Source organism: Zeus faber (genome assembly GCF_960531495.2).
Source record: "Zeus faber genome assembly, chromosome: 15".
In the NCBI taxonomy this organism is placed as follows: Eukaryota; Metazoa; Chordata; class Actinopteri; order Zeiformes; family Zeidae; genus Zeus; species Zeus faber.
Genome location: NC_137194.1, coordinates 17,855,225 through 17,875,368, shown reverse-complemented (window position 1 = coordinate 17,875,368; position 20,144 = coordinate 17,855,225). Strand labels below are relative to the sequence as shown.

General features: G+C 42.9%; 4 protein-coding genes across 4 annotated transcripts in view; 2 read left to right on the top strand and 2 right to left on the bottom strand.

Moving 5' to 3' along the window:
* The window catches only part of magixb (MAGI family member, X-linked b), a gene marked incomplete at both ends in the record, with an annotated part of 33,250 nt that extends 31,895 nt beyond the window's left edge, over window positions 1–1,355 (bottom strand). Inside the window, one exon of the mRNA XM_080015276.1 lies at window positions 1,273–1,355. Within this exon, the coding sequence (XP_079871402.1) occupies window positions 1,273–1,355 (83 nt within the window). The remainder of the gene's footprint in view (window positions 1–1,272) is intronic.
* Window positions 1,356–3,028: 1,673 nt separating this feature from the next.
* Window positions 3,029–12,809, top strand: gpkow (G patch domain and KOW motifs; the record flags this gene model as incomplete). The annotated part of the gene is made up of 11 exons (XM_080015899.1): window positions 3,029–3,216; window positions 3,430–3,593; window positions 3,694–3,833; window positions 8,766–8,872; window positions 9,202–9,406; window positions 9,892–10,024; window positions 11,774–11,933; window positions 12,042–12,162; window positions 12,298–12,367; window positions 12,473–12,558; window positions 12,662–12,809. The coding sequence occupies 11 exons, from the start codon at window positions 3,029–3,031 to the stop codon at window positions 12,788–12,790; spliced, it is 1,503 nt and encodes a 500-aa protein (XP_079872025.1). The 3' UTR covers window positions 12,791–12,809.
* Window positions 12,810–13,216: 407 nt separating this feature from the next.
* pqbp1 (polyglutamine binding protein 1) lies at window positions 13,217–16,229 on the bottom strand. Its single transcript, XM_080015900.1, has 7 exons — window positions 16,155–16,229; window positions 15,768–15,835; window positions 15,567–15,678; window positions 14,847–14,947; window positions 14,583–14,765; window positions 14,432–14,489; window positions 13,217–13,372 (listed from the first exon to the last, which is right to left on the bottom strand). The coding sequence occupies exons 2-7, from the start codon at window positions 15,832–15,834 to the stop codon at window positions 13,222–13,224; spliced, it is 672 nt and encodes a 223-aa protein (XP_079872026.1). The 5' UTR covers window position 15,835; window positions 16,155–16,229; the 3' UTR covers window positions 13,217–13,221.
* A 308-nt stretch (window positions 16,230–16,537) lies between these two features.
* timm17b (translocase of inner mitochondrial membrane 17 homolog B (yeast)) lies at window positions 16,538–19,545 on the top strand (the record flags this gene model as incomplete). The annotated part of the gene is made up of 6 exons (XM_080014659.1): window positions 16,538–16,563; window positions 17,080–17,179; window positions 17,276–17,339; window positions 17,708–17,836; window positions 17,975–18,085; window positions 18,235–19,545. 6 exons carry the CDS (start codon window positions 16,538–16,540, stop codon window positions 18,300–18,302), a joined length of 498 nt encoding a protein of 165 aa, XP_079870785.1. The 3' UTR covers window positions 18,303–19,545.
* Between the last annotated feature and the right edge of the window lie 599 nt (window positions 19,546–20,144).

Here is a 20,144-nt window from a genome sequence, read left to right as displayed (position 1 = left end):
CAACAACAGAATTAAAATACTGTGGCCGGGAGCAAAGGTTTGGACCGCAGATGGTGAAATATGCCCGCACAGCTCTGCCTATTCAAGGGTAAATTGCTGTAACCACCCCACCCCCACCACCACCACACACACACACCCCCGTCCTTGTTTTAACCACACCTTAAAACGGCAGCATGAATATGCATGACTCTGAAGCACACGAGAGGTGCATAATCAGACAATCAACAACTCCCGCGACAGAGCTTTAATACTACAAGGGGAGGAATTCGGCTCTCTTCATCTGCCCTTCTCATTAGCAGATAGAGTGGAATAACGTTAACACATGAACACAAATTCCACTTTCAGCTGGTTTGGGTTGGGAACGGGGTTCAAAAGAGGACAAATGGAGAATGAGACTGAAAGGCTTAGTTGTTAATCACAGACCAAAATGGGTATCGGGCACACCAATTATACTGAGCCCCATGGTGGAGTGATGAGAGGGGAGGCTGGCAGGCGGCAGTTGCGGAGCCTGAGCCCCCGTGTGTCACGTCTCAAAGCAGAGGTCTCTCTACTAGGGCCACCTGTCTCCCCTCCTCCGCCACTTAACAAATGATTTATAATAACAGTATATAACCTTGACTGGCCCGCAGACCCCAGGGTGATCCACCATATCAGGTCAGGGTCGCACATCAATCAATTACAAACAAACTCAATTGTAGGCGGAGGGACACACCCTACAAAAAAACTGATTTCCAAACACACATGCCACCTCTGGGACACACACACACACACACACACACACACAAACACAAACACACATTCATATATACACACAGTCATGCACAATGACAGACACAGACAGAGAAACACACAAACACAAGTGTCTGCCATCTACAAAACAAATGTTGTCAGGTCGTTAGCATATTTATTTCTAACAGACCACTTTGAGCAGGCGCTGCACTGGTGCATGTGCCTCTGTTTACATCAATAAACAATCAAATTACCAACACAGATGTTGGTGCAGGAATGAAATACAATTCGATGTAGCAACACCAAGGACATAATTTTCCCCAAATCCATCGAGTAAAAGTTCCTAACATATTAATGACTACACAGGGCAAGCAGAAATGCACAGTAGTCTTAAAGTTAAAGGCAAGTTCCCCAGTGAATAACCACCCCTTATCAGCATCATCTGCCACTATCATCACAGACCCACATTCCTGCCCTCCCGCTAAGCACAAGGTTACACACAACACACTCTCACATTTCTTGTGTTTAGGGGAAAATACTGACCTGCCATGTCGCTGACACACACACATTCTTTTCAAGCAGTTCAGCCTTTCAAAGAGCATTCGTTTGAACGCGTCTATATACATCGACCCGACTGTTATCAAATAGCTGGAACACAACTATTGACTCGTATCGTGAATGGGAGCAAAGCGGACGTTTTGTGGCGCGGAGGAAGTGGGACGCGATGCGCGCGGCAGATGGACAATGTGCGCACTGGTGGAGGACGCTGCGTGCTGATCTCCCACGGAGAGAGAGAGAGAGGGGGAGAGAGAGAGGGGGAGAGAGAGAGAGAGAGGGGGAGAGAGAGAGAGAGGGGGAGAGAGAGAGAGAGAGAGGGAGAGGGGGAAAACAGTATAGCTGACAGCGCCGGCTCCACGAATTCAGCGCTACGCGATGAGGACTTACCGACGCGCGCGCGAAATAATGTTTTGGGGGTCAGCGTTGTGAAATAAAATGGACTTTCACCCAGACGCGCTCAAGCACGCCCACACAATGCTCACCTGCATGTCTGCCTCCTTCTCCTCGGCAGGATATCCCACGGTCTCCGTTCGGTGAACCTGCCAGTTTGGTTACATGCGTGTAGTTTGAATAATCGATCGAGATGGACGCGCACCGATTAGAGCCGCGCGCGGTGGTGTCGCGGCACGGGCGCGCGACAGTCGCAGTTAACGAGAGTCGGCCGCCGGTGGCCGCAGTCGTCCGGGTAAAGTACAGGTAGTCTAGGTCTGCGACGCCTGTTCCCAAAAGGCACTTCAGTGACGAGGCGACGATCCAAACGATTGGGATATCGTGAGAACTAGTCCCGGGGGCATCGACGGGGGGGGGGGGGAGGGTGAAAAGAGTTAAAAAAGTACCGCCCCTTGTTTATATTCTGTATCTGTATCTGTAGTATCAGCGTTACTTTTCCCTCTGCCCTAAGTTGATTCCACCTTGTCGGCAAGGTTGGCCTATAGACCCAATAGAAAAAAATCACAATTCATTGTTATACATTACTTCAAGCCAATATGTTGCATTGTATACGCTTGTATTAATTTGAAATGAAATAAAATAACAAATAAAAAATAATTTTGATTTTGAAACCGTCACGTCATTTCAGATCAGTGCGTTTCGCTCCCGTATTAACTTTACCATGGCCATAGAATTTAATTGAATGGTCTTCGGGCAACAGCGTCGCTATCTGCTGACCTGACAGAAGCCAAATCTATGCGTAGGTCCGTCACGCTGCTGCGTTCCAATGCAACTCGGAAATCGGTGAAATCCCGTGTCGCTTATGCCCACCTCCGAGGCTGAATGTGCTCCGTTGCATCTGTTCGGAAAACATGGGCATTGGAAATATAGGTGTCTGTTTGGCAAGTTTGTCAAGTACAAAAAAGCCTAAACGTATTTTAAATGGAAAGATTACAGCGTCGTTCAAATTGAAGCTCGACATGTTTTCAAATAGAACTCTATTCGGCGTTAACGACACGGGTCATGACGTCACTTCTGGTATCTCGGTCTAAGCTCGATTGGCCACGATTTGGAAGCCCAAGTGAACGGGGAAGCTGGCCTTTCTTTCGCACTCTTCCGAGTAGGAAGTCGGATTCTCCGAGTGACGAATTCAATGGAACGCAGCAGTGCCGCAACGCACTGTTGCGTTGGTGGCGAAGAATGGTGGAAGTTGTAGTCGTTATAGCGTTCAAACACAATAGGGGCGTGCCGTTATAGAACTGCGAGTACCAGAATGCACTTCTTCCATACGTTTGGTCGGTCCCAAACAAACATGGGGTCTCACGGAGGCGATGTGAATCTGCCAAAAGCTGCGGATTCTGAAGTGGAGAGAAAGGCGGGGACGGTGTCTTTCGGTTTCACCAAAACTTTAAGCAAACTCAAAACCTCGAGCGGTGAAACTGCCGCCAAGGAAGATGACCGAGATTACTTGACTGTAATTGATGGAAAAGATCTGCAAAGGTGAGTACACATGCTAACGCTAGCCGAGTCGATACCTTTTTATGCGTACGAGTCTACGATGTTTTGGGGTTTTTTTGTTAGCCAGCGCCTGTCAAATGAATGAATAAGAAATGTATGGATATGTTGATTAGACGACACGGGTCATGGAAATAACCACTCAACGCAGCTTCCTTGTTAGCCCGTTTTCTATTCACCACTGCACTGTGTTCCCAGTTCCAAGGCAGCCGGGAAGCCCAAAGAGCTGATCATCCCCCTGATCCAGAAGAACCGCTGGTCCAGGCCAGAAAAGAAGGACAAAGAAACCCGAGACCAGGCACCTGATGTTACCCTGGACCCGGACTCTGTGGAATCCCAGGCTGTCAAAGAGCTGATAGAAGGTTTGTAGGGCCGTTTAATCCCAATCAGTCATAATCAGGCCATTCTCTGTTTCTTGTTTGCGGTGTGTACACCAATCTGTTTTTAATCTCACGACGTAAGACTCGCAGAAGCACCTCGAGAAATGGCAGAATGGGTCTCAGGCTGACCCCAACCTCTCCATCCCGCTGCTGATGCAAAACCAAGCCCCGCAGGGTTATGAGGATGGAGACAAATTGCTGGTGGACCTGCGGCCTGAATCTGTAAGTTTTATAAACGCAGCAGAGGGGGGTGAAAATATGCATGGAATTTTCTGTTAATGTAATTTAAAAACACTTACACTGCACCTTGTTCTGAGCATGAGCTGACACTTTCTGACCGCCCCACCCACCAGATGTGTGGATATTGATTTTTGTTTATGGTGAAACCTATGTAATTTGTACTATCTGAACCAACTATCAATCACTCAGTTAAGACTCTCATTGCCTCTAAATTGTAATTGATTTGTTTTGTGGTATAAAATGACCAGTCTGCGTTTGGAGCAGACGTTTATCAGCTCTGCCACATCTCATGTAGTTCAGAATGCAGTGATTGGCCCTTCTTGGCCTGATACAATTGCCAGTACCTGTGAAGTTTTGCTCAGACTTTTTTTATGGTTATTTTCATAAGGACTGCATTTTACTTTGATTTCTTTGGTGCATTGCTATCAAGGAAAATGGCTGCTTGCAATTCCAGTGAATGATTATGGAATTGTTGGCTGCTCTCAAAAGTAATTCATTACCCCACCTACAATAGTGGGTTACATACAGTAGTTACATTAACAAAAATTAGAACTACTATATGGCATTGGTTATTTTATAGTTTCTGGAAAAAAAACTCTCAAGATTTGCAGTAGAGTAATAACAAATAACAATAATAAAATACAATAAGATTTTATTATCTTTTTAGACCTACTGGCATGGAAAATGGCTGGATAATCAGATGTCCAACCAGGACAGAGAACCTTTGCTACACTGGAGAGAAAAGTATTATTTCTAATTTATTAGAATATTTTACTTTTATTTTTTTTATATATTTTAATACTATTTTTATTCCTAGCCCAAATACTATTTCAACAGGGTACCTTCAGCGTCTTAAAAGTATATTTAAAAGAAAGCATTGAATTTCATGTTCTCAAAATAAGGCCTTAAAAGTATTGAATTTAGTTGACAAAGTATTGAATTTTGTTTACGAAATCGTAAAAAAAAATTCTTGTCCTTTTGCAGGATTAAGTAAGCACCGTAACATTGTAAATGCACGGAGGAATGGGTCACAATATAAATTATCTAAGATCTACGGTACTGTTAACGGTATTGGAGAAATTAAGAAAATTGATTTTCTATTTATCTAAGCTATATAACCCCTTTCTAACTTGCAATAAGATTACGATTTTCCTTTAAGAAGCATTTTCAATATTATCAGTAGAGACATCTCTCCTCTCTCTCTCTACCGCTCCATTGCCGGAATGGAGACGTGCGCGAGGGGGGCGGGGCCGGCTCCCTCTGCCTGGCTCTCACACACACAGACAAGGAGACAAGGGTGCTGATTGCTCCCCGATCACCCCCTCTCCATGCATAATGTGCAGAAAATAAAGGATTCTTCATAGGACTAGTTGTTAAAATCCCTAAATTTTCAGCACAACAATTGAGAGGGTTGGGAATGTCATCTTGGGTGGGGTGAGTTTTTGCACAGATCATGGGCCACCAATGCGACACATCTTCAGTTGTGTGCCCCGGCTTCATTGGGTGTTTCGGCCATTTATCACAAGACACCCTTTGCTGTTGTTGGCCCACCACAGGTTGATCAGACCTGAGTGTGTGTCGCACGGTGGCACCAACATGATTATTTGGCAGCACATGTTGCGTCCCTCCGTTTCAGCCAGAGCCAGTGACTGCTCTGCTCGGCTGCAGTGGCAAGATCTTTGATTGCCTTCCTTTGGGCCTGCCCTCTGATCCCTACCTCCTTCAAGAGCCTTGTGGTGGACTTGGCTACAAAACCTCTGCAGCCCATCTCCACTGGCCACACCTTCACGTTCCAGCCCCGCCCCTCTGCCTCTGCTGCTAAGTTGGCATACCGCAGCCTCTTCTGTTCGAATGCCTCATCGATGGCCTTCTCCCATGGGACAGTCAGCTCAACGATAAAGACTCGCCGGCAGGACTTGGACCAGAGGACAAGATCTGGGCGCAGGTTGGTAACTGCAATTTCGGGTGGGAAGGTGAGCCTCTGGCTGAGGTCTACCCGCATTTCCCAATCCCGGGCTGCGTTCAGTGGGCCAGAGTCTGGGAGTGATGGCTTGGTCTGCCGTTTCTCCCCTTCGCACATGAAGGTTGTTCTCCGTGGGAAGGTAGTCTGGGCATTTAGAGGCATGGCATTGGTGGTTACCCTCTTGTTCTCGATTTCGGCAGCCAAGCATTTCAGCACTTGGTTGTGGCGCCAGGTGTATCTTCCTTGCGTTAAGCTGGTCTTGCAACCCACCAAGATGTGTTTGAGGGTTACTGGGGCTGCAATACCCATACCCTAACAATACCTATCCCTACTCATGCCCTGTTCCTCCAAATAAAACAACTAAAAAAACACTGTTTTTAGTACTTTTATTTGGAGGAATGGGCCACACGGAAAGCCGCATCCAGATGCGGACTATTCACACATGTAAAGTATGATTCCCCTTATTTATAATTTTTCATTGAAATGTTATCCCTGTGCATTTTGTAATCTTCTATCTGTTTTATCCTGTTATTATAATGCACAATGACTGACAAAAAAAACGACTGCTCAACTTGAAGGATCTCAGTTGACTGATTTGTCTGACCAATGGTTCTACTCGTTGACTTTCAGGGGGCAGCCCTAAAGTTAGTTATCGTTTATTTCCGTTTTTTGGCTTGTTTTCAAATTGGTGCAATTGCTGCGACTAACCTTGACTCGATGCTTTGCTGCCTGCTATATTTATTTTTCGGTGTCTGGAAGCCTATTGATTTTGCTCAGATTTCTATTATTATTATTAATCTTCTTGGCATTTTTTGGGCTAAAAGTATGTGTAATATAGCAACCACATACGCACAGACATGGTTGAGGTCTTGTTGGAACTGGACCGTTTCAGACATATTGTGGTTCAAGTTTAAACAATACCAATGTACATTTGGAGCAGGAATTAGTGAAAGAACGTTGGCGCACCTTGATTCATTTGAGGAGCGGGGTGCTTTGTGACATCATCATCCAATGTTATATAAGTCTGGTTCTCTGGGTGGTCTTTCGCATTCGGAGAGTTCCGCTGTGTAGACTTGGTTTCTTGGCATAGTATTTACAACAGACTGGAGGAATCAATACTGTGTTCAATGTAAACTCGGAAAATTGTAAATCATGCTGCGTTTCACAGAACCCCGAAAACTGTCGATACAAAATTATGGTGTGTTTTATGCCGGGATCAGACTACTCAATATTTTTGTCTTTCACGATGGTCACCATGTCAGATTAGGTGATCATAGTGCCATACATTTTCGCCATGTCTTGGTTGGGGACTGGCAACACTAAGTATAACCCCGACCAATCATCATCGTGCAAGTTCATAGCTCGACAAAAAAATCAGACATGCTACCCCTTTCATCGGTGTGGTCACCGATTATGTCACACTGCATTGGGTAAAGACGCCTGTCCATCCTACCAATTGTTCTTATTCGGGCCCACCGCTGGAAATTTGTCAGCCAAGACAAAATCTATCTGAATTTGTGTATCTGATCTCGGCATTCCGAAACTCGAAAAACTGAAATACGTTCCTAACACGACTAAACTGCACCCTGTGTATTGATGCTTGCAGCTATATTTATTATTATTATTATTATTATTATTATTATTATTATAATTATCATGTTGTTTTTTTTCTTTATTTGTTTTTTATGAAAACAGTTTGTGCAAATGTGCACAATGTGCAAATTAGCTTTAGTTCAAATAGGAGCTTTTGTGGCCGAAAGGCCCTATGTGAGGCCATGGAGAGGGGTGGGCCTTCTTAATGCAACGAATACACATCTTTTTCATTCAATGTTATTACACTTCACACACACACACACACACACACACACACACACACACACACACACACACACACACACACACACACCACTCACAAAGCTATTGCGTATTTAATATGAATGTGAGTATTATAATAAAATGAATTATTAAAGTATTGGTAAATAATTATTTTCTAGGGCCTAAAGAGTCCAGACTGATTTTCCATTATAGTCTTCCATTATAGACTTTTGCTAGTATGGCGGTGAGGTTGGCATTAAGATTCATTCTCAGTGGTATTAAAAAGGTCTTAAAAGTCTTGAATTTAGCTATGAGAACCCTGGGGGTACCCTACTCCAGCAAACTACGACACATTCACACCTGGAAGCTGCCTAATAAAACCAAACTATTAGGCACAAAGTATCACAGTGAAAGCAGTCCTAGGTGTTGTAACACTACTCTGTGTTAGAGAAGCATATCTGAGAACATTTTAAATATTTTGTTTCACGGACTGAAATTAGGGGGGCGAAACTGACTGTCAATTCCTACGTTTGCTCATGGTTACAATGCTTTGTGTTTATACACATGCGAGTGTCTACATTGCTTGCATAGCAGTATTCAGTATTTATGGTTTCTCAGAGACACACAGACAAAAAAATCGTAGGTCACTCTTCTTTTCTGCTGAGTGAAACCTCCTGAGTCCTCACCACTGTCATCCCCTATCTTACTTCACTCACTGTAGACATGACTGTCAGTTTACAAGTAGTGGTGGCGATGGGTGCGGGGTGGGTAGCTTGCTCTTCTCCAGGGCTCACATGTATCCCTCACTCTGCGGAGCAGAAGTCGAGCGAAGGCCACTGGCCTGATGTGGGCTGCCATGCCTGGCTGGTGACTCCCAGTCAGCTCAGATGGAGCCTGACAGCCCGGAGTCTTGGGGTTGAGTAAGACCAGCATCAGCGATTTATCTCTGTCACTCTGCATAGACAGCCAGAGATGTTTTGTGTGGCACAAGGGGAAGATTACATAAGAACAAGTAATTTAGCCAAAAATGCTTTCAGTTTATTTCTTGAACCTGTTCTACGGTTCCTTGAGAGTGGAGAATGTATCTATGTGGATTTGTAATGTAAACATTCTAATGTGATTGGTTTGTTTGTCAGTCCACAGAGGCAGATTATGAGAGCGTCCCCATTGACGCGTATGGAATGGCTATGCTGAAAGGGATGGGCTGGAAGCAAGGAGAAGGCATCGGACGCACTTTTAAGCAGTAAGTAGACACAGGCCAAAGGTATCACTCTCTTTTGAGATTTGTCAGTCATCGCTTTCATAAGCAGCACCGCATTGTTTAGACTACAGGTAATGGAAAGAAATAACACATACACAGTATTGAGTATGCTCACACTCCAACAGAAAAAAATGTTCAAAAGACAATTAACATCTGAGTAGCTGAAGAGCCCCATAGAAAACGTGTGCGTGCGTGCGTCTTGCTCAAAAATAAACCTTCCAAGATGCACAGAGGTTGTTTGTTCCACATCACTGCCCGTTCTGCACACATATAACACTCACTGTTTGTTACTTCCTGTCTGACCACCTCAGAGACGTGAAGCCAATTGAACACCAGCTCCGACCCAAAGGTTTGGGTCTCGGGGCGGACCGCTCTGCGATAAAGGACCTGGAACCAAGCAGAAAGAAACGTCCCCCCAAGCCGGGAGAGGAGCGAGAGAAGGAGGAGGAGTTGGTGCTGGGTCCTGGGGGGTTTGTACTGGTGGAGTCCGGGGCTCACAGAGACTTGTATGGCAAGGTAACCGTGTCATCTTTGCCTCTCTATGCCTATCGCTGAATCGAATACTTGCCTGCTGTACTTACCTGTTCTAGATGAACCAACTCATTTTATACTTACCTATATACCTGCCTGTAGAGAGAAATCCAAAAGAATCCATTTCTATATGTCTAAAGTTCTGTTGGGGAAAAAAAATCTATTTATTCCAGTACCTAATCTTATACCTTTCAATCTGACCTAAAGAAATCTCTTCTAATAACAGTTTTTAGAATCATCTAGTTCTAGTTTCTTACTTATATTATAACGCACCAAATATATAGCACTTACCTTTAGAGTAACTATTCACCACTTGAGTGAATAGTCTTATGTTTTGTCCAAATTTGCCATTAAAAAGTAGGATTTATTAAATTATTTAATTTAACGCTCTGGTTCCTGCATTACGAATGTTTCTCCATGTGTTTTCTCTAGTAGCTCACCATCACTCTGGCTTCATCACTCTGTTGCAGATAGAAGGAGTCGATACTGACAACGCTCGAGTTATGGTGAAGCTGGCTATCGGTGGCAAGACCGTGACAGTCAGTCAGTACGGCATAAAACTGGTGGATCGAAAAGAATATGAAAAGAACAGCAAGGATCTCAGTAAGTAAAGAGACAAACAAAAGATTAATGTGTTGTATTGGGCCCCCACAGATATTAGAGACACTCAAAGTCTTTTTTTTCATTTATTTTTTTATTTTTTTATTTTTTGGATATTAAAATGGAATTTTCATCAGAATTAAATTTCCTTGAGGTGAGAGAAGGAATTGTCTTCACTTATAACAAATTCATCATCTTGTTGATTATACTTAATTTTATACTCAAATCGACTTAATTGTGCTTCTCCATCATTACCATTAAGTGTCAATTTATACTCCAGATGAGACCAAATTAAACAGCTAAGTAGCAGGTAAGTGTTTCATTTGGTCTCATCTGGAGTGTTCAAAACACATAGATTGATACTCGATGGGGACTGTGTGCAGGGTTAAGTGGCAGTGAACCTAGACTATAGGAAAGGTTTATTAAAGGATATCTGGATGCACAACGGTGATATTTTATATCAGCAATGAAACAGCCTTATGGTGCTGGGGTCCCACCGCCGCTGACGGGGCTGCAGTGTGAAGCCGAGCGGCCCATTTCTCATTGCCGTACGGTCACAGCACCGGCGACGGGGCTCCTGTGCACATGGCTTTTGTGGGCGTGTCGGCTCAACATCCACTGGCTGTTGTGGGTGTTGCCAAACATTTCAAACCTCTCTCCCTTTCCATATTTTATATACATTATAAAGATAGATGGTGCTGTGTGTACTTTTTTAAATTTAAATGGTGGCAACGTTTACTTTGCTAAATAAATGAGCGCTCGAAAAGAAAACGTAAATAATCTTGCCATCCATCCCTTAAAATAAAGAATTGTCCTTATTGGAGAATCATAACGTGACGTGTTCCTTATTTTATCGATTGTTTAAAGGATGTTTAAAAATAAACAGCTTTATCATGAACGATACGCAGTGTTTCGAGTGTCTATTTTCCAAGGCTCCAAGCCCTCTTATTTGGTATCGTCTGGGGCTCTGTGCCGCTCATTTGCAGTAAAATTGAAACCTGCTCAGCCCTTCGTGAAGCGGTGAGCTCATCGCCGGTCGTCGCGCCGCCCCCTGCAGCTAGATGAAGCCGTGCTGTTTGAAACGCTTTGCAGCGCCCCGTCGCTTTGCAGCGCCCCATCGCTTTGCAGCGCCCCATTGCTGGGGTTCGTGACCATAACATGAGTCTTGAGGTTCTTTCTCCTCGTCAGAACAGAAACAGCAGTGTTTTGGTGTGGAGTCCTTTCAAGCAGAGTTTGAGAAGTTCTGTGAAGGGAAACCGTCCTGGGGCGTAGTGTTGTCGCTTTTGGATGTGCTACACTGAGCAGGTGTCTCCTGGAGCTCTCTGACATTTGCGTATCCAGAGTGGAGACTTAACACAGCGGCCTATTTTCATTGAACTCTTTGACTCTGAAATAGAAATGGACCTAAAAATGGAGAACTAAGTAATGTTATTTGAATCCGAACAGTTCAGTCTTTTAAAGATGGACTGAAATCCCAAATCAGTCTCCACTTTTTAATCCCTAGAAACTTGGACCACAGAGTTTGATCTGATTGGTTGTATGTAAATTAGTGCGTCCTATGACATCAGGAGTATCAAAAAAGAAAAAATAGAAATGCTAATTTCTATGTTTTATACATTCTTTCAAAGAGAAGAGGTGGCACAAAATGCATGAGTAAAGTTCTAAGTGATGGAATAAAATAATGGTTTCCCAGATTTTTGTCCACCTTCAACAAGACCAACTAAGCACCATTGTTTTTGCTTTTCTGTCTAGGTCGCCACAGTAGAGCCCAAAAGGAGAAGGAACGAGAGGAGCGACAGCGAGCAGAGGAGAAGGAGAGGAAGAGAACTGGTGACGAAATGACAAAATCGTCAGACAGGGAGAGAGGAAAAGACGAGAGAAAAAGAAAACACCGAGAATCCAGTCGAGAGAGGTAGTTCTGGAAACCAAAAATGCTTTGATGCCGTTTGGCAGCTGTTTGACGCTTGTATGTTTTTCGGTGCTTGATTTGAACATCTTGTCCTCCGCGCGTCGTCTCCAGAGAGAAGCCCCCGGCAAAGGAGTCACGGAAACCCCCGGCTGCCCCCTCGTGGCTCCAGAGAGACCTGAAAGTACGCTTCATAGACAAAACTTTCAAAGGCGGCCACTACTATAACTCAAAGGTACTTACTAGTCTTGTTAATATCATGCTCAGGAGAAGTGTACAGTGTCTTGTATTGAAAATGAATTTCAGACCTAATTCTTGGTGGGGTTTTTTTTATTATTCCTTGTAACCCAGTGGTCTGGTTTCTTTACAGATGCGTGTGGAGGACGTCCTGACACCGAGTACCTGCGTGTGTCGAACCGAGGAGGGAAGATTCTTAGATGGTGATAATCATATTAAATTCTGAAGTTTATTAACCTTTTTTTTTTTTTTTTTTTTTTTTTATAAGGGAATGTTTTCCAACAACCTCACTTGTCTTTAAATTGTAGATGTGAAGCAGACAATGTTGGAGACCATCGTACCAAAGAATGAATCTGATAACATCATGGTGGTTCTGGGTAAACACAGGGGACAGGTGAGCAGATCGTATCATCTTGTTGTAACTGTCCAGATCTGAATGTGGTTGAGGCAGTAGCTGTTTGCTGAGGAGTACATCAGTATCTCCATGTCTCTTTCAGGTTGGGCGGATTCTCCAGCGTGACCGGGACCGATGCAAAGCCATGGTGCAGCTGGACCGTTTTGAAGAGAAGATCTTCACTCTGGACTACGACTTTATTTGTCACTATGTAGGAGCTGCAGACCACTGACCTCCCTCCATTTGTGAGCCTCACTTTCGTCTCCCCTTTCGAATCATGTCAATCACAAAGTTTTCGATTTTGTAATGTTCTAAAAAGATCCATTACATTAATTCATCACATACATCCATGACAGTACAGTGTTTTATGGCATACGACTTTTATAATAAAATTGTGAATGTTTTTGGAGAGACGTTTTTATTTATGAACTATCAAAAACAAAAAGGAGCTTAGTCTGTCACATGAAATTCATTATCAAACTGAAGGCAATAAGTCAATTTTTATATAAAAGCTTATTTACAACTTAACCAAAGGACAAATCAACTTATTCTAAAACCTCAGCTTTCTACTTGAGATGGAGACGCATACTCATTTGACTGCCATGGAAAAGACTCCAGCGGAAAGAAAAGATTAATTTTGGTTCATCTGTTTCGGGGTTTGGTTCACTCCTTGGGTGGTTGATTGGCTGCGTTGGCCCTCAGGACAGCTCCGGGACTGGGGTAGGGCCGTTGCTGGAAGAGAGGCCCCGCTGCTGTGGTGTCTGCACCAGTCTTGGCTTCGTTACGCTTGGGAAGGCCAGTGGACCAGGTGCCCCTGGAAAGCAGGAGGAATAGCATTCAATGGGACTCCTCCGCAAAGCTTTTCTTAAATTGTTACTTCTGTTCTTGAGTAAGGAGCCAAAAATAAATTAAATCAACATTGGATTCCCAAGCCTTGGGTATAACTCAAATGCAAATTGATCCTAAACTGGACATGTGTACCTGTTCATGTTGATTTGCATAGTACATGCATTGTCATGACCAGTAAATGCATCCAGATGCAAGGATTGTGTGAAAATAAACCACGGTGGAAAGTGCGAGAAGAAGATATCTGCACGTTTAGCCAAGTGCTCTAATAAAAATAGAACATGTCAAGTCTCTCACATTTGAGAGCCCAGTCTTGGGTCCTTCCTATCATAATTTATCGTCACTTTTAAAAGGCTACAAATGTAGTATACAGTTTTGGTATCTGCCACATTTAAATGCCACCCGACATCACATTTATTTTTGGGGAAACGGCTCCTGCAGCATGTTGTCACCTAAGCATTTGGGGAAAAAAAAAAAATGTAGGTGAACCCCTCTGCTACCGCTCGTGTATATCAGCCGCATGCCACTGGTAACATTAAACATCATGAAGAGCCCTGAACTTCTACTCTGTGAGTTAAGTACTGAAGGTAAGTCAAGGTAAGCTTCATTTAGGAAGATTTGAATGTATATTTAATACAACAGACAATTAATTCTATTATACAATTATTGAACCCAGAATCATTACTGTAGCGCCGCCCATGCCTCGTGTTGATAACGCACATTTTAGTATTTTTAGAGATTATAGAGCTTATTGTGCGTAATCACCGGGTGTCATGACATTTCACTGCATACATGTATGATCGTATGTATATGTATGTGACAATTAACCTCTTGAATCTTGGTAGGGGCAAGGCATTTTGTAGAGTTGTACGGCCAAGAACGCGTGTATTTTCATTGTATTGAAGAATACATCAGATAAGAAAAGATGAATTCCTCCATCAAATCTAATTGTATGCCCGCTTTGTGAATGAGGCCCAATCTTCAAAAAGAAGGGGGGTGAAGAAAACCATCATGAGCAGCACATTACCTTGGAGCGTCCGAATAAGCACTCGGATCCATGGGGTCCATCTCATCGTCTTTTCGCCCTGAAATGCAGAGGAACCAAACCCAGACATTGTTTGGTATTCGTTTTCAAACGACAGAATAACTGCGTATTTAAGAATGTGTGTAAAACGAACCTCTTTTGTTTTTGCTGTAGGGTGCGATGTCCTCTCTCCTCTGCTTTCTTCTGTCTCGTTCCCTTCCGTCTTCCCTTTCCCGGTCCCTCTCTCGCTCCCGTTCCCGCTCCCTCTCTCTCTCCCGCTCTCGGTCTCTGTCGGGCTTCTCAAACGGCTTCTCCCCTCTGTCGTCTCCTCCCTCGGCTAAGAAGGAAAACTCTCAGAAGTTACAAAATGGTTCTTTGCCAATGATAAAATGACGGCCTTCGGTTGATATTTTCTTACCTCTCAGTTTCTTGGCAGCTTTGGTTATCACAGAGGTCGGATCATTTGGTGACAGCCAGGCAACCAAATCAGTCTCCACATTCCAGTAATAAGGAAGACTGCTGTGTTTGCAATAGAAAAAATGGGATGGATTTTCTCAGGTCAAACTGATCAGAGATGTCAGCAAATTAGATTGTTGCATTTGATAATAAATAATGGTTTAAATTTGTCTTTCTATCCATTTTTAAACCGATCACTCAGCAAAGCCCCCACTTGAAAAGTAATTTAAAAAAATGTATCCTGGATGCATTTCAGGGGACTAACTTGGAGTATCATTTGTGTTCAAATATGACTCCAAGGGTTCTGCAAGTGCAACAAGGATTTTTAAGACAACGTTACAACTTTAACGTTGACGTAACAGCCATGTGGTCATTACAATTTTAAGGGTTTCTTTAATCTTTGATCTTGTGCCAGAGTAATATTGTATTATACTCTATTCAATTCGGATCACTTTCATGAGAGGTATTCTGTCTTGACGTTTTTTCACAGGGCTACCAGGTTTTAGACTTGGGATGATCTTGCACAATGACGAGCATAAACAATCGGCCCTGATTTTGAGATTTTGAAACTGTGCACACACATCAATAGTATCACCATGCACGTGTATTAACATAACGATAACTACATAAATCATCAAACTTTGTTCTTTATCATTAGAAATGCAGTTTAAAAAGATCTTACCAAATTGGGTCAAATACTTTGTACCAGTTTGGTGGCAAATTCTCTTGTCTCGTGGCCTCATAGTCTACATTGTTGTCATCATAGTCCTCTGCAATAATCTCCTCATCAACATCTGCATAAACAAAGGGAGAGGAAGGTCAATACAATGTTCTCATGTCACCTGTTTTTTTTTTTAAAACACACACGGGTCAAGTCGGTTACCTTGATCTGCTGGTTTTACGATCCCTCTCTTGGCCAAGCGAGCCAGCAATGCTGGAGGCAGAGGCATCCTACAAGACAACACGGGAGATAGTCATTGTGAATGTGAAATGGAGGGGAAAAAAACCCAACAAAGCAGACTTTTCTCTGAATCCTTCGCAACACAGATAACAAACCAGTGGGACCCGTCTCGCGGTTCATCCTTTAATAAATGAGCGTGTGGTTCGTTTTCCCTTTAACGTGTAAGCTAATGAAGGAACTACAGCCATCTGGGACAATATTACAGCGAGCGGTAATGTCGTGTGTGCCTGAAATCTCAAACAAAGCACCCGCCCAGTTTCTAAAAGACAGACATTTTAACGTTCACAAAGAATGGTTGATCGGTGTTACCTTTTCGATGGAAAAGCCCTTTTTATTGCGATGCAGCCCGAGCCGAATCAACACCGCTCACACGCACACTACGCCGGGCGCGCGATGATGACGTCACCCGTCGCTAGCGATACACTTGCTGCGTTCCGCTGAAATCGGAACAGGGAAAAACTCCACCTCACACTGGGGAAAAGGTATATGAAAACACGTCTAACTTCGATGAAACATCGAATCGTGCGCTATTCACATACCGTTTGCAGGTTGTAAAATTCACAAGTTCAATGAATATATATATTTACTGCGGGTATCCATGTTTTCCAGAACAGAATCAGTGGGACACGTGAAGTGGGAGTGCGGAGTCGAGATGACCGATTTCCGAGGTGGAAACGAATGCAGCAACAATCATGGAGGAGTATGCCCGAGAGCCGTGGTAAAGTCGACGATCATTTCAAAGTATTTACCTTTGATACCGCTGCAAAAACGTCAGCCTCAGTCATAGTGTATTGGTATTGCTAAAATATTCGATTTCCTCCGAATTTGTTTTGAAAAGAAAATGAACCGCTGGTCGGCCAGCTTAGCGGAGCGCCAGGGTTCAAGATAAGGTTGATATGCAGAGTTGGAAGGGCAGGTGATAGGATGTCAATAATGTACCGTGAACCCTTCTACCCTTTCAAAAAGTTTTTTTTTTAAATTAAGAATCTGTATTTATGCATGGTGCTTCATGAATCATCTTAACAACAAACTTCCAGGACCCCTAAAGTTATAATTGATAGGGGGTTGGGTACTGTATATGTCACCTATTCAAGATTGCCTTTGGGGGCATAGGTCAGGGAATTGTGTTTATTTCAATTCAATGAATTCATTGTTTTTTATCGTGTACCCTGCATTCTTGATCGACGCATACTTACCCCTAACCATAAACTCTGCTGCTGCCCCCTGCTTCCAGTCCCTGGAGGATAGTGGATGACTGTGGTGGTGCTTTCACCATGGGAGCGATTGGTGGAGGCGTGTTCCAGTCGATCAAGGGCTTCCGTAATGCTCCTGTGGTAAGATGAAGATGACTTTAATGCCTCACTGACTTGCTGCTCTGAGATAATTCCTTGGTTGGTACACTCGTTTACGTGTTTTGTGTTTCTGTATAGGGTGTTCGACAGAGACTGAAGGGTAGTGCAAACGCTGTCAGGATAAGAGCTCCACAGATCGGGGGTGAGGAGGATCTCCTTTTCTCACCTTTCAGGCGTCACGTCTAATCGTGCTGATTTAGTCATTAGACAGCATCCTTGCTGCTTTGTGTTTTGGCACATTTTAATGTTATGAAGCTATAACTACTGCAACACTGGAACTACACTTTTTTTGGTTACTAGTTTTCGGCTTGTACCAGCTATTTCCCCAACTTCTTTGCGTATTTCTAACAAGCATGTGTGTCCGGGTGTAGTCATCACTGTATATGAATTATAGTGCACTTGCTCTAAATTCATGCATGCTATTTGAAATGAGCCCTCATTGGCTATTAGGTAAGACAACGGTTTCTAAAACTGCTAATCCCATTTTGTGTTGTATGGGTGGTTTTGAAGGGAGTTTCGCCGTGTGGGGTGGACTTTTTTCCACAATCGATTGTGGTCTGGTGCATTTGCGAGGGAAAGAGGATCCCTGGAACTCCATAACCAGCGGTGCATTGACCGGTGCAGTCCTGGCAGCACGAAGTAAGTGTTGAGTGGTTTGATAAAGATTAAGTAGTGTAGCTATACTGTTCATTTTTTGGTTTTTACTTTTGACCTCGGTTGAAGATCTGTGCTCACATATGACTGGTTTCATGAGTAGAATCTCCTTTTTCTCTTCAGGTGGGCCCTTAGCCATGATGGGATCTGCCATGATGGGGGGAATTTTGCTGGCCTTAATTGAGGGCTTTGGTATCCTTCTTACCAGATACACAGCACAACAGTTTCAGAATCGTAAGTTAAGCTGAATGTGTCCAATTTGACTCAACTTCAGTCTTCAGCCAACAAAGGATTCTCCCTGCAAATCATTAGCTTTTTTGTGATTTTACTATTGTCTACAATTAAGTAAATCTCTTTTGTCTTCCTCCTCTTCCATCCTTCAGCAAGTCCTTTTACAGATGATCCTGGACAGTTACCTCCAAAGCAGGGCTCCCAGCAAGGGGCAGTTTGAGTAGAGGACAGCAAGGACTGAGCCTGGCTGTAGGCACGGGAAAGCCTGACTGCTCTCAGTGTTATCAAGTAGTTGCACTTTATCCTTATTCCTCAGAAGAATGTAAAAGTTGATTCTAGTTATTAATTGATTATTATATTATTGTATTTAGGGATGCACCAATACGGGTATTTGGTCCAATACCGTGCTCATGTACTTGTAAAACTGCACCAATAACTCACCCCAATACCAGCGTAACATGACATAGTTGCAATGAGTTCCCTCTAAAAGCAAAAGGAAACAAACACACATAAAATGTTGTGCTTGTAGTTGTATTTTAGACTGTATTTTTGTATTGTATTTTTTGTATTGGAGACTTATTTGCGGTTTTGTATTCTATTCTTGGAACTGCTTATATTGGTGAATCAGTGAACAAACCACTGAATAAGTTAATAACTGAAAAAGAACACATGGTCTTTGATATCAGTAGTCTCACTATTACTGTAACTGGAAATGTTTGTATTTAGCTAAGTAGTTGATATGTGCAAATTTCTCAGTCTTTTAAACATGTATTGGTGCATGAGACCCTAATTGCATTTATCATGTACCGTTGAAATCTCACATTGTTTTCACAACCAGTGTTTCATACAACATTTTCTCTATTTTGGTGCTGAAATGTATTTATTTCACCGTAATAATTACTAGTTTTATTTGTATTGAACAGTTCCTATGGTTTATTAATGATGTTATTTATGTTCTCTGTCTGTTTTAGTTACTTAAATAGTACGTAAGTATTTAAAATCACTTATATGATTCATCACCAGCCAGACTTTTGAAAGTGCATACCAAATTTACTACATATTCAACAATTGTTTTGATTGTAGCAAGAACTGTGCGGCCATAAAGGTCAATCATTTCCAGTATTACAATGTCAGTTGCTGCATATTCAGAGGTAGGGTTTGCCGTGCAAAGTAGCATTTGTGGGGGACAGTAAATCAGTGGATTTTATTCACAAAAAGTAATGCATAATGCTTTTTGCTATAGTTATACTACATATTAATATGATAAAGCAACAACCAAGTTGTTTTTGCCACTGCTGACAAACATGTCAGGACAGATACTTGACATTTATAGTTGTGTCCTATTACCATGATGTATGCACCCCATATCGACCATGACCACCAAACCACCAGGTTTCTTTCGATGCTTCTATTTGCTCTTTAATTGGTGGCGCATCATCATACCACGGGCGGGAAAATGGATTTGTAACATACATTTCTGGTGTTCAAAAATATGTATTAAATGTTTAATGTCTTGATCTATTTATATTGAATACAATGTGTTAGCAAAATATATTAAAGAAAACAGCTGCACGTCTTAATGGTATTTTTATTTATAAATATTTATATGTCATTATTGTAAGTTTAAATAACTTCCATCAGTTTTCGATAATGCACAGATATGCAGTGGTGACGCTGCATTCCACTGAACCTCGTTAATCGGTAATCTCGTTTCAGTCGTCCCCATTTCCAATTCTCTCCCATTACCTCTATTCGGGGAAACATGGACAGCCGCAGTAAATTTGTGTTGTTGTTGTTGTTTTGCAACCATCTACACGTATCCTAACAGCAGCTAAAGATATAGAGGGCTCGATTTGAGATCCATGAAAGACGTTTGTGAGCTCCTTCGCAACGCTCCAATTAAGAGGCTGCGTTTTTCCCGAGTTCCGCTCCCCGCGGAACGCAGCATCAATCCGCACAGTTCTGACGCCGTCTCAGAGCGAGCGAAGACCTTGCCCCCCCTGGCGGCCAGCCCCGGTGCTACACGCTCCAGTTGAGATGTTGTTGTCCAAGGTCCTGAAAA

Coding starts and splice junctions, on each gene's coding strand:
- pqbp1 (XM_080015900.1), bottom strand. CDS start 15,834: ATGCCTCTGCCTCCAGCATTGCTGGCTCGCTTGGCCAAGAGAGGGATC. Junction 15,679..15,767: donor CGTAAAACCAGCAGATCAAG/GTAACCGACTTG, acceptor TTGTTTATGCAG/ATGTTGATGAGGAGATTATT. Junction 14,766..14,846: donor AGCTGCCAAGAAACTGAGAG/GTAAGAAAATAT, acceptor TTTCCTTCTTAG/CCGAGGGAGGAGACGACAGA.